The sequence below is a fragment of the Oncorhynchus tshawytscha genome, linkage group LG10 (assembly GCF_018296145.1).
Source record: "Oncorhynchus tshawytscha isolate Ot180627B linkage group LG10, Otsh_v2.0, whole genome shotgun sequence".
Classification (NCBI taxonomy): domain Eukaryota; kingdom Metazoa; phylum Chordata; class Actinopteri; order Salmoniformes; family Salmonidae; genus Oncorhynchus; species Oncorhynchus tshawytscha.
Window position 1 is genome coordinate 42,458,066 of NC_056438.1, and position 13,781 is coordinate 42,471,846.

At 42.2% G+C, this 13,781-nt stretch overlaps 1 protein-coding gene across 3 annotated transcripts in view; it reads right to left on the minus strand.

Moving 5' to 3' along the window:
* Positions 1–25: 25 nt before the first annotated feature.
* LOC112260234 (fibroblast growth factor 12) overlaps positions 26–13,781 on the minus strand; it is a 55,843-nt gene continuing 42,087 nt past the window's right edge. Inside the window, exons 5-6 of one of the 3 annotated variants that reach the window (XM_024435174.2) lie at positions 4,323–4,521; positions 26–3,240 (exon numbers count right to left, since the gene is read on the minus strand). In XM_024435174.2, coding sequence (XP_024290942.1) covers positions 3,128–3,240; positions 4,323–4,521 — 312 coding nt within the window. In that variant the 3' untranslated portion in view covers positions 26–3,127. The remainder of the gene's footprint in view (positions 3,241–4,322; positions 4,522–13,781) is intronic. The other 2 variants (XM_042328562.1, XM_042328563.1) reach the window with 2 other exon arrangements.

Genomic DNA, 13,781 nt, shown 5'->3' on the forward strand with positions numbered 1-13,781 from the left:
AGGGTAGAAGAAGTTATACTCTACATGAAATCGAGTCTTTTTGGGGATGTTGTCATCAGGGGGAAGAATACAGTGTACAAGGCTATCAACAAGAACACAGCGGTACAATAAATAACTGAAAGCTTTTGATAATGTATTTTTTATTCTTAAAACAATCACTAACTTCATTCTGATTTTTAAATATCAATGCATTTTTTTTCATCTCACAATTCATAATGCATATATGCCTGTGTTCCATTTACGGTGAAATCATTTGCAAACTTAAACATAAATATAATATCTCTTCACACAGTATTGAGCCCCTGCGCTATCGCTCTGGCATTTTCATTTTGTCCCCCAAAAGTGCTCTCTTAGTTCACTCGCATATCCCCTATTTTACTCTCACTCCCTATTCTTAACCCCTCATTTCTATCTTCCCTTCTTTTCTCTGCCAGCAGGTTATGTAAAGTACATCCTTCCGAGTAGAATGAAGTTGATGCTGATCCAAGGTCAGTTTTGCGTCCCTATCCCCAAATGGTTAAGGTTAGAACTGAGGAAGAGTAAGCCGATTACTAGATCTGTGCCTTTGGGCTATTTAAACTGGAACAACTACTGCAGAACTGAGCCCAGCTCTCTCCTGATCCCAGTGGAAGACTTGTGCTGGTCTTCTGCCATGACCTGCCGCAGTTAAATGAGGAAGTGTCTGACATGACACCCTGACATCCCCTATCTCATGCCCTGGCCAGATCCCAAGACTTCCAGACCCCCCACTCTGCCACCAACACCCCTGACCCAACCCCCCCCCAAGACCACACCTTTGGCCAGGCTTTGTGCATTAGGTGCTGGGCAAGGGTGGCCCGCCTTGTTGTCAGACTCCGTTCATAAGACTGGAGTGGGACTTCCTGAGTTAGGCGAACAATAGGATCAGTGGACATGGTGACTTCTCCATCTTGGTGATGGGGGAGATTCCTCCCTGCCTTCCCTGCTGGTTTAACCAGCTTTTTTACTCTTCATATATACAGCCACTCTCCTACATTTGATTTATGAAATGGCGGGGGCTCATTTCCACAATGCAGCAATCGGCTCATTTCATGGCTCACAAAACCTACTGAGATGGAAGCCATTGGATGCCAGCCTGTAAGTACAAAAAAGTGAAATATTTACAGACTCTCAGGGCAAAAGAACCTTCCGGCATCCACATTTTGTTTTTGTTGGTTTTGGATGACTGGGCTCCTTCCCGTTGCATTGTGCTAGGTTATTATTGATTACAGTGTCATAGGAGAAAGGGTATTGATGGAAGAGGAGGAGCTCACAGGGGCTTTGTCGAAAAGTATCTTAAAACACTTCCTTTGTTTCTTTTCCCTCATTGGCCACAGATATAAAGAGACTAATTACATCAAATGAATGCGCTACACCCCATCAACTGATTATTGTGACATTTCTAGTCTGCTCAGTGCACTGATAACAAAGATAAAGACACAAGGAGAGGAAGCTTCTTAAGAGTATTGGGACTTGGATAGCTTTCACAATCACCTTAGCCCCAAGCAGCCTGAGTCTGCTGAGCCCTTACACAAGCCACAACAACGTGCCTTCCCAAGGACATTTTCATGATTTATTTGTACCGACTAAAAGCATTCTCTGACGCATTTCGAAGAAAGTCTTGTCAAAGCTCATAAAGAGGTGAAGTAGACCTGTTCATGAAAGAATCCTTGATTGGCTAGCCAAGTTTTCTTTTCTGGAGAGAATATTGCATTTCCCCCCAGGATTGGCCAACCCAGACCTTATTAGAAAGAAATGCCCTTATTAGTACTGGCACACCAAACAAAAACAACCAGAAGCTCTATCAATATTTTTTTCCTCCTGGCTATACCCACTTTGCCAGAGTATTGATAATATTACAAGGCTATCCTTTCCCTCTTGACCATTAAGTTCACAGGACTGGATCATTGAGAGTAATGGTGCGTTCGAACGGTCCTCAGAATCTAATATTTCCCAGTTGGTGAAGTTGTATATAGAACATGAGTGCTTTCAAGTGCTTTTGAAGTCAGAATAACTCTTCAACCAATGCCATTCTTGCTAGATGGCTAATCTAGCTAACGTTGCTTATGTTGACAATATGTCAAACTATATACTGTATGGATCCACTGAGCTACATTAATCAGATGGTTAAGGTTGTAAATGGCTTTCTTTTATCGTCTAGTGGTTGAAAAGGTGAAAGGTCACACCTCGTAAACTTCAGTATCTTCATTCTGGACCGTGTTTCCCACTTGGAACTCAGACTTTGAGGGTCGTTCAATCATCATTTCTGGGTCGGGAACTTGTATTCCCAAATTTCCATTCGCACTCGAACGCACCATAATATGCTAGAGGACTACTATGAGGCTTGGTGGAGTAGCCGCCATATTGATTTTAGTTGTCTAGTCCTGTCATATCAAAGAGTATGTGGAGATAGGAGATATTCCACGCCGACAGTACATCACCTGAACAAAAGCCATCCCACTCACCCATTCCTGTTCCTACCGAGCCCACCAGCGACTTCTCATATATATTCGTTCTTTACCCTCACACCAGTGTATGCAGTGTGAAAGTGCAATCAATGTCAAGCAATAAAAAAATACCAACTATTTTTCATGTCTACAGTCTCAAACGAAAAACAGAACACCCATGATACTAAATTGGGATGAAGAGTAATCAACACATAAGTAATATTGTTATTATTGGACAACAGTAACACAATTAAGCATGTGAGGGTGCCATAGCATTCATAAAATCAATGCATGGGAAATTAAACATGTCTTTAAAGCTAATTTTTCACAGCTTAAATTGGAAACGATAGATATTTGTATTGTGAAGAGACCACCATTCCTTTGTCACAGCTTTTTTTTCTTTTTTTGCATAAAACGTAGGTCAACTCCTGATTGAAAATGTTTGTCGTTGTTTTTTGTTTTTTTTCCTCTGGGTTTATCATGATATTCGTCTAAAAGATTTTCACAGGCGAGAGTTCAGTTTTTTGTCATCTTGGGTGTAGCTCCTCCCCCTCGTGGCGGCCCATCCCTTCAGAGGGCATGTTGGTGAGGGGGTCTGTAGCCTCTCTCCCCTCTATTTAAGAGAGGGGGGACCCGGGCCCCCCACCCTTGGGGCCCTGCTGCTAGGAGTTCTGGTTGACAGCTTTCCCTCCGTTCATGGTGGGAGTCCCTGAGCTCTTCCTGGAGCGCTGTTTCTCCTCGATCTCATGCAGCGACGGCTCCCTGTACATACACACTGCACAGAGTGTATGTAGTAGAGTACGAAGCAGGAAGCAGTGGGGGATAGAGGAGAACATGGAGGACAAATAATGAGGAGATGGATGGGCAAACAGAGAGACAAAGTCAGATCGAGCTCAGGGACTCCCACAGAGTGTAGGAAGTTACTCTTGGGACCTGTTTTGGAATAAAATATTAAATATCTGTCCTTAAAAATGTAACTTCCTGTGTTGGGTGGTTACTCTTTCACCATGGATATGTTTTAGGTAATTTTGAGACCTCGGGTACTGCTGGAATGTCTACTAATGGCATGTCCAGCTTTTTGGGAGTAATAACTCAGGTCCTTTATAAACAGGTTGTTTATAATGTATAGACAGTGCTTTCTTTAGGTCAGGTAGCCTACTGCAAACGTCTAATATAAATAAGTATTTATATTATACACCTTTTACATGGCCTTATAAACCAGCAATACATTGTTTAAAAATGCATGAATAACTAGCTTACTGACATAAAAAAAAAGTGTAGGAATAATGAATACTAAAATGGTGGGCAGACTATTTCTAAAAAACATATACATTATTTATCACTGGACATAATTATAAAGTGTTACCCACTTGTGTGAGTATTTAATTGGTTCCATTGTGCAAAGTAAATAAATACAGCTAAAGTATTTGACCACATAGGTCAAACATTATCCCCCAGGGGCCATGTTTATAAAACCTTTTGTACTTAATATTAGAATGAGGAAAACTGTAGCGGCAGTGTGAAGAAATGCAATTTGTAAAATGAGTACCGGTATACACTCTAATAATGTCGTGTATATCACATAAAAGCGTTTTGTTTATAAATCAAGAAATGTCATGCAAATCCAAGTAAATCACTTATTTCCGTTCGTCAAGTTCAAGATTTATAAATCACAATGTTGCTGTGGATTTCATCGTACGCACAATGTACGATCAAATCTGTGCTTGAAAATGTTCTTTAAAAAAAAAAGAGGGCCCTGATTTCACCATATAGGGCTTCAACCAACTTACTCCAGGCGATCAAAACCTGCAAAAGACAATACACAGATGAGACAGCAGATTCATTCAGATGCCTTACCTTCAATGGGCCTGGGGACAAAGTGTGAGGAGGGCTTGGTTTTCTTGACCCTGTTCCCCTTCATGACCTGGCCTTCCTTGGTAAGGCCTAGAAACCAGGCCCGACCGGACTCCTGCTGCCGGTACACAGTGGACGAGTAGATCACGTAGTAATTCTCAAACACCGACTCCTTAAACTTGCACTCCGGCGTGAACATTTCCTGTTTTGGTGCCAAACAACAAAGGGAGTTTGTTGTTAGAGTAATGTTCATGAAGTCGGATCAAAGTTCAGGAAGTCGGATCATGTTCAGTAGGGAACATCACCCAAAATGTTTTGCCAACGAAATTGGAAATCTGTGTTCTTATTAGACAAAGTCAGATTTCACTCTCACGTTTCAAACTGTTTTCTCCCCACTGAACATGACGAGGCAAGTGAGGGTTGTTATTGCGGTAACGAGATGGTTTGAGTTACGAGACGTTGGTGATCCACAAGGCATTCGACAGACAAACGGACACAGGTCAACAGATGATGGAGAGATGGGCGGAATACACAAGCCTATGAGAAATCATCTTTGGATTATATTGTTTTGAGGATGATATTGGGTAGAAGGCACTGCCGTCATTCAAATCCAACAAAACTCCATTGCCAAATGGAGATGGAACTAGCTACTGTGTGTGTGTTGACAAGGTTTGGTTGGGTTCTCTTGGATTGGTGTATCAGACTGTGTATGGTCCAGGTGAATGAGTTTGTTTGGAACTGCTGGGCTAAGTGATTCAGCAGTGTGTGTGGTGATATTTCATTCATCTCTGTCTCCTTCAGGGTTATGTGCCCTTTTAAGGATGTCCCTTTGACTGACAGCCCAATTCTGCTCACTGCAGGAGATGTTCCACAGGCAAACTTGTGTGTGAGTGAGAGAGTGTGTGTGTGTGTGTGTTAGAGTCAGAGAGAAATGCATGTTTGTGCATTCAAGCCTGAATATGAATACTTAATATGTGAATAGGTGCGTGCATGAGACTGCATGGCACTATCGCACACTGTTTGTGTGAGTGCTCGTTTATAACACCTGGCGGTGTTCGACACGCGGCGGCAGTCTGAAGGACTCTCGGTACGTGTCGGGCGTGTAAGCCGGTCAGCAGGCGTGAGACTGTGGACGGGCCGCAGTGGGGAGTTGGAGTGGTCGGTTTTATCTGGACCTGATGACACTCTGTCAGAAAACAGACGCCTCTCTATGTGCGAGGTCGCGGGGTCACATCCTTCCTGTCCCACGGTGGGCAACTCAGCCAGGGTTCCTCCACCTCCATCTCCCTTTCTCCCCCATCTATGCCAAGGTCCCCTCACACCTTGCTCCCACACCCCCGAACCACCCCTCCCTTTGTCAACCACACGGACATATTCTGAAATCCCCTCCAAACTTGGCCACAAGGACATCGCTCTATTAATGTCTAGTATTCCTGTAGCATAGCAGGGAAGGTTATACGGTGCGTAGGAGGCTTCGATGGGGGAATGATAGAGGTGTGTAATGGTATTTGTTATCTTGTATGTTGTTGAATGGATAGTGAATGGGATGGTGATAGAGGTGTGAGATTGTAAGGACATGAGTGTACATTGTGCACAAGATTGTGGGGGAAAAAAACAGGTATAAACAAAGAGATAAGAACCCACATTTGCATTAACACACACGTACACAGGTCTTGTGCCGTGCTAAAAGTTGGCTCCTCTGCCAGGAATGCATAATGAAGAGAAGCTGTTACTAGCTCACCGAGAAAGGTAAAAAAAAAAACACCCCACCATTTTTCTGAATAACAAGCTGTGCTTGGAGAGTTTAAACGGATTAAAAGAACGCTTGTTTATATTCAGCCCCAATTCTGAAGGAGAAGGAAAGAACTTGTCAGTGAAACTGGGCACATGACGGGGGCTCTCACGCGCCTCCATTACGGGGCACTGGGGCAGGATAAACAACTAGCCCGGAGCCCAGTGGAGAAACAGTGGAGAGAAAACAACTGGTAAATGCAGGAGGAGCAGATATACACTCTAAGAATTAGTTGTGATTCGATGAACCCTAGAGGTCCTCAAGGAACCCTGGAGTTATTCAAGGAACCATTCCAGAAGAAACCCTGGACTGGAGGCATGGCTTAGTAGGTACGTGGCTTTCAGCTAGATCTTTTTAGGACACCGGTGGGAATAAATGCCCTTCCTGTTCTGTTGTATTGTCATCACATGTTAAAGTTGAATACTGACAATTTTGTAGCTTCAAATCCCAAAATGTAAATAGTTACCACTTTATTACCATATGTAATCAGCAATGTTAACATTATGTTCAAACATGTAATATGTGTAAATATTCAAGGAAATTGAAAGCTGCAGTGTACAAACTTAACATGAGGAACAGGTATTACATTTACTGTAACGGGTGGCCAAAAAGAACTAGCTGAAAAGCCACGCCTCCAATAAGCCATGACTCCAATCTTCTGATAGGCTGCCACCTCTACAATATATTATTTAAAAGGTTCAAAATTGAACCCTTCCATCATAAAAAAGGTTCAGGTTTGAACCTTTACATGGGGGCTCCTCGAGGAACCTTTTTGAACTGGAAAGGTTCCTCCAGTGTGGCAATGTTTAGAACCCAAATGGTTCTTCCAGGCTCCTTTACTTCTAAGAGTGTAGAGCACATAGACAGGACAGACAGACGAGAGATAGAAATAGAGTAGACGGACACAGAATGGACACAAGAGTATACAAACAAGACCGAGTGGTCTGTACATGCAGAGCTTCAACGTATACTGTATGTAAAACAATAGTCAGACGGATGCGTAGATATATGCACAGCATGTGGTGTATACATGGTAGACCAAGCACACAGTAAGGGTAGAGAATGTAAAGTCATTTGTGGAAAGACTGAGAGTGAATCCAGTTCAGTTAAACAGACTGAAATGGAATGCAGTTCAGTGTAAATAGATTAAGGCCGGGATACGATCCAACAGCACGTTGTTGTCAATGTGCCTTTTAACAGCAATGTTCCTGCGTTCACAGAGATCGCATTCACAGGAAACGCTGTATATCTCGTCTCAATCAACGCACAAACAGATTGACTCCCAGCCTAAGAGTGAATCCAGTTCAGTGTAAACTGACAGAGAGTGAATCCAGTTGACTCACCAATATAAAATCCTGTATTGCCTGACTAGCCCATACCTTTCCTCAGGCTTTAGAATTCCCCTTCTCATGTTGAAACCATACAGCAATTGAAACAACATCAGAATATAAAGGCCCTTCAATTTAATCTGAATCGAGATTTGTTGTTCTGCGGGTCTGAATCCCCTCTACTCGGTATCATTACTATTCCAGCTCGGAGCTGTACCACTCTAGTCTAGACAGCTACCTCAGTGATATTGGGAGTGTGGGAATGACACAGAACCCACAAAGAGGACATATATTACACAGTTAATGACCAAAAACACACCCACAAACGGACACAGACACCTATGAAAATGGACACACAGAAAACGCACATATGCACACACACAGACGAAAACAGACACAAGCGCACACATAGACAGAACCTACACATGCACAAGGACATGTTTGTACATACAGAGAAATACGCACGCAGACACACACACGCAGACACACAGACAGACACACGCACACACACAGACACACAGAATTTACAGCAATAACTATTTTTATGGGGCTCCCTCTGAGAGAGAATGAAATTAATAGTTCTGTTCCAGTGTTCTCTCTCTAACAGAAGGCCACCAGGCTACATCTCATTAGTAGCCGCAACACAGTCTTATCGCTTTATCAGACTGCAGAGCTTGCACCTTCACAGTAATCCTCTCCATTCCACATACTCACATCAGTCTTTGGTTGGAGAACAGAGACACTGCACAGCACTCTCTCGCAAAAAATGATATTTTCTCATTTGCGGTGTGGAGGCCCCATCCCTAAAAAGAAAAACTGGAGTCTTGCCTTCCCCTCCTCTCCTCTACGGTTTTACTGCAGCACAATTTTTGGTCTCTGGCGGCACAGGCATAAATAAGAAGCAATAAAGTCAGTGGGTGATTGAGAGAAACAATGGGAACAATTTAGACACCATTTAGAAGGCCAGTTACAACAGGAGAGAGGGCAGATGCAGGGCGGGATTATCAGCAGTCCGTGTGTGTGTGTGTGTGTGTGTGTGTGTAAGTGTGAGTGTGTGAGTCTGCACGCTCGTGCGTGCCTAATGGTATGTATGAGTGCTTGAGTGGTAGGTTGCACATAAACGGTATGCTTTATGTGAGGCTTTGCGTTTATAAGGCTTCACTTTCATGTGTGCATGTATGTTGCTTGAGAGTGTAAGTGTGTACGCGCCCCCTGTCCCTTAGTTAAAGATAGATGCTTTTGGAAATACAGCGGGCGCATGGTTACTGCTGTGCTCTGCAAAGTAGGTCACAGTGAGTGTTATAAATAATGGAGATCTCCTCACTGGAGATGAACCCCCACACCTCCCAGCTCTCAACACTCAACATCACCCTTCAAACCAACATCAGCATTGTTGATCATCGTTCTGGATTCCAAGTCCATACACTGTAGGACACCAAGGCTAGCTACAGTACTCAACATCTACAGTACTCAACAGCTACAGTACTCAACATCTACAGTACTCAACAGCTCCAGTACTCAACAGCTCCAGTACTCAACAGCTCCAGTACTCAACAGCTCCAGTACTCAACAGCTCCAGTACTCAACATCTACAGTACTCAACAGCTCCAGTACTCAACAGCTCCAGTACTCAACATCTGAACTATGTAATCTTACATCCACACTGCACTTACTGATAGTCAATACACTCAATGCATCAACATATACAGTACTCAAAATAACATACAAATTGTTGATTTCTGTTGAAAAAGTTGAAATATGGTGGCCGTTTTATAGTGCTGAGTGATAAACCGTTTTTTAAACAACTAATTGACCGACTTCAGTTCAATTATTTTAATTCCACTTCGCTCCGTTTTTTTCTTCTTCTGTGAGCTCAATGTGCCGTTTTTATAGCGATAAAGCAGATCAAGCCTGACCTGTGCGATGTAGTATTGTGTTGTAGTTTCCAAGAGGCCAATATTCAACATAATTTAACTACAATGACCATAATTCATTGTGCACCTGCCTACTTGTCCGGTCTGTGTGGAGCACTGAGCAGCATTGCAGTGAAAAAGTATTTGCCCCCCCATTTCCCTATTTTTGCAATTTTTTTTATACGGAATGTTATCAGATCTTCAACCAAAACCTAATATACCACCATGCTTGACCGTTGGATTGAGGTTCTTACTGTGGAATGCAGTGTTTGGTTTTCACCGGGTATAATGGGACCCATTTCGTCCAAAAAAGTTGACTCAAGTTTGTCAAAAAAGCACCTGGATGATCAACAAGACTCTTGGAAGAATGCTCTATGGACAGATGATTCAAAAGTATAACTTTTTGGATGACACGGGTCCCATTATGTCTGGCGAAAACCAAACACTACATTCCACAGTTAGAACCTCATACAAACGGTCAAGCATGGTGGTAGTAGTGTGATAGTTTGGGGATGCTTTGCTGCCTCAGCAACCTGGATGACTTGCTTAATAGAAGGAATCGTGAATTCTGCTCGCTATCAGATAATTCTACGGGAGAATGTCATGCCACCCGTCTGTGAGCTGATGCAGGGTTGGGTGGGTCATGCAGCAAGCCAATGATCCAAAACACACAATCAAGTCTACATGGAAATGGCTAAAAAGCAACCAATTTGAAGTTTTGGAATGGCCTAGTCAAAGTCCAGACCTAATCTCAATTGAGATGTTGCGGCAGGATTTGAAACAAGCAGTTCATGCTTGAAAACTCACAAATGTCGCTGAGTTACAGCAGTTCTGCATGGAAGAGTGGGCCAAAATTACTCTACAGCGACGTGAGAGACTGATCAACAACTACAGGAAGTGTTTGGTTGGAGTCATTGCAGCTGAAAGGTGGCACAACCAGTTATTGAGTGTAAGGGGGCAATTACTTTTTCACACAGGGGTATTGGGTGTTGCATTGTTTATGAAATAAATGAAATAAGTATGTAATGCTTGTGTTATTTGTTCGCTTGTGTTCCCTTTATCTAATGTTAGGTTTTGGTTGAAGATCTGATAACATTCAGCATCAAAAATATGCAAAAGTAGAGAAAATTCTAAGAGCAGTGTGTAGCAGACAGAGCAAACAGAGAAGAGAGAACGAGCGATCGAGAGGGATAGAAAGCATTTGCTTCGCGAGGTATCTCTACCTGAAAATACAGGATCTAAGTGATTGATAGTTGATATTCAGTGCTCAAGTATGCCTTATTTACTTAGATCAGACAGTATATTGTCAGACAGTATAGGCAGCATCTCTATAGAGACGAGATGTCTTGGACTTAAATAATTAAGTAATCCAATAAAACTACCAGTACTAGGCAGTCACTACCATTCATTGTATTTTTGTCCTTGTATTGTTTTATTCTGTGTTGTTACAGCATTCAACCCACATAACGCATTCAATGAAAAAGTCGCAATAAAAACACAAACATTGAAAACGGTGATTATGATTTAATAATCTAAACGAAACCGAAACGTGGTGATATTACCTGGGGTGAATGCAAAGAATCGAACCCAAAATTCTGCCACCATTTATCTTTGTTGAACAGCTGACATGATGTCATTTATGTTCTTAGGTGGAACTGGTTTTCTTGAACATTGCAGTAAGGTACCACTATTCCCCATACATTGAGTGTACAAAACATTAAGAGTAACTTCCTAATAATGAGCTACACCCCACCCCCCGTTGCCCTCAGAACAGCCTCAATTCGTCGAGGCATGGACTCTACAAGGTGTTGAAAGGGATGATGGCTCATGTTGACTCCAATGCTTTTCACAGCTCTGTCAAGTTGGCTGGATGTCCTTTGGGTGGTGAACCATTCTTGACAAAAAAACACAGCACCTCCTACCATGTCCCGTTCAAAGGCACTTAAATATTTTGTCTTGCCCATTCACCCTCTGAATGTTACGCATACACAATCTTTGCCTCGAATGTTTCAAGACTTAAAAATCATTATTTAACCTGTCTCCTCCCCTTCAGCTACACTGACTGAAGTGGATTTAACAAGTGACATTAATAAGGGATCATAGCCTTCACCTGGATTCACCTGATCAGTCTATGTCATGGAAAGAGCATGTGTTCATGTTTTGTACTCAGTGTATTTTACTTGCTCTGAAAAATGCAAGCCTCTGGCCAGGGGGTTAACTTAATTGCCTTCCATGAGGTGTTACCAATTACCAACTTAACCTTGTATAAAACCACAGATGTCACTTTCTTTTTAGCCAAGCTCTGAAAACATAACATGTAAGCCCACAAAAATGATGTTGTTACACTTACAATACATTTGGGGTCCAGAAATGATCTCCAGGACGATAACCAACCTTAGAATATAATTACTCAACTGAAAACACTTAACTTTCCAAGATACCCTCTTCAACACTGACCTTAACATCATCAAGCAACATCACACCGATCACTCAACACCCTTTCCCACAGATCAGTGAGATCACCAACTCCAACTTTCCTCCACAATTCTTTAACTCACACTCACACCCAGCCATTCTCCAAGTTCACAGATGAACACAACACTGCAGCTCTGGTCTGATACATTAGAAAAGAAGAGCATTAGAAAAGCCATGCAGACAGCAACACTTGAAGAGACCATAAAAATGTCAAAAAGAGTGAAAGAAGTTAGAATGTTTTACCATTCCCTCTCCTTATACTCCTTCCATTATGGTGAATAACGTCTCCCCATCCATTACATGTGAAGTATCTCATTCGTGGCAGCATGAGCAGCATGCCTAATGCCAATCAGAGGTCAAGTTGACTCCATTGTAAACCCCAATGTGGTGTCATTAGACAAACCTTGAGGAAACCACTTTGCACTTAATATACCCGAGTACAGTTACTTAAAGTGATTTTGTAGTCATTACTCTAAATGATAATAGTCACTGTGAAAACACGTTTTCATTATAAATTAAACTCTTTATGAAAATACATTATGTGTCTCATAAGGCCTTATTTTGAGGCCTAGCAACCTCAAAACTAATCCAATGGAGTTTCCCATCTTCTTAAAATAATTGGAACGCTGACTGTGAGCCAGGCCTAATTGTCCAATATCAGTGCCCGACCTCACTAATGCTTTTGTGGCTGAATGGAAGCAAGTCCCTGCAGCAATGTTCCAACATCTGGTAGAAAGCCTTCCCAGAAGAGTGGAGGCTGTTATAGCAGCAAAGAGGGGACAAATTCCATATTAATGCCTATGATTTTGGAATGAGATGTTCGACGAGCAGGTGTCCACATACTTTTGGTCATGTAGTGTGGCTTAGCATTAGCTCATCATAATCAGTACAACTTGCCAAAAAGTAATTTACACACATTGTATGTGTCCATTAAAATCTATGCAAGAATCGGAAAGCATGATTTGTCACCCAATACTTGAAAACGTGAATAAAACTGTAAATACATTATGCTCCATACATACATACAGTGTGCTCCACTAGAAACGACAACACAACAGAAAATAAGGCACTTAGGAACGCACACATGTCCAAAGTTATTATTTACAAGGAAAACAGCATTTGAAGGCAATGTGAGCGGCAGCCATAAAACACACTAGGGGGAAAAAGTTTGTGCTAGACTGCGCAAATGTCTGCATACTTGATCTGTGGAAACACTGTGAAAGTGTTTGGGCTCTCCTCGAAAAGAGTTTGTCCGGCTTAGTAAAGCCTCAAAGCCTTCTACGTGAATTCATGAGGAGGCGGAACACACCTCAATTCAAACCGTTTTGAATTTGAAATTGACATGTTGAAACACAGCCTATAAATAATTAGCAGTCTTGGTTTGAGGGCAGCACGGGTTAACTATCCGGTTCAGCTGTTTGCCAAGGCCTCTGTGATCTGCCAGGTCATGCTAATTTCCCATGATGCATGTCTGGAGAGATGGGCCACTGTATACGGCTGCTCTCTGTTTAATTAAAATGGGTCTTTCAGCCACTACTGTAAAAGCCTTCATGGCTTCTGACAGATTCCTTATCCTCTTTGGGTAAGGGGAAAGATTTGTGCTCCGGCCCATAAGAGTGATGATGAAGGATTGTGTAGCAGAGCCTTAAAAAAGCTGCTGTTTGACACTGGGGTTAAAGTCCGTCTGGCTCCCAAGATCAAATCAAATCAAATTGTATTTGTCACATAGACATGGTTAGCAGATGTTAGTGCGAGTGTAGTGAAATGCTTGTGCTTCTAGTTCCGACAATGCAGTAATAACCAACAAGTAATCTAGCTAACAATTCCAAAACTACTACCTTATAGACACAAGTGTAAGGGGATAAATAATATGTACATAAAGATTTATGAATGAGTGATGGTACAGAGCGGCATAGGCAAGATGCAGTAGATGGTATTGAGTGCAGTATATACA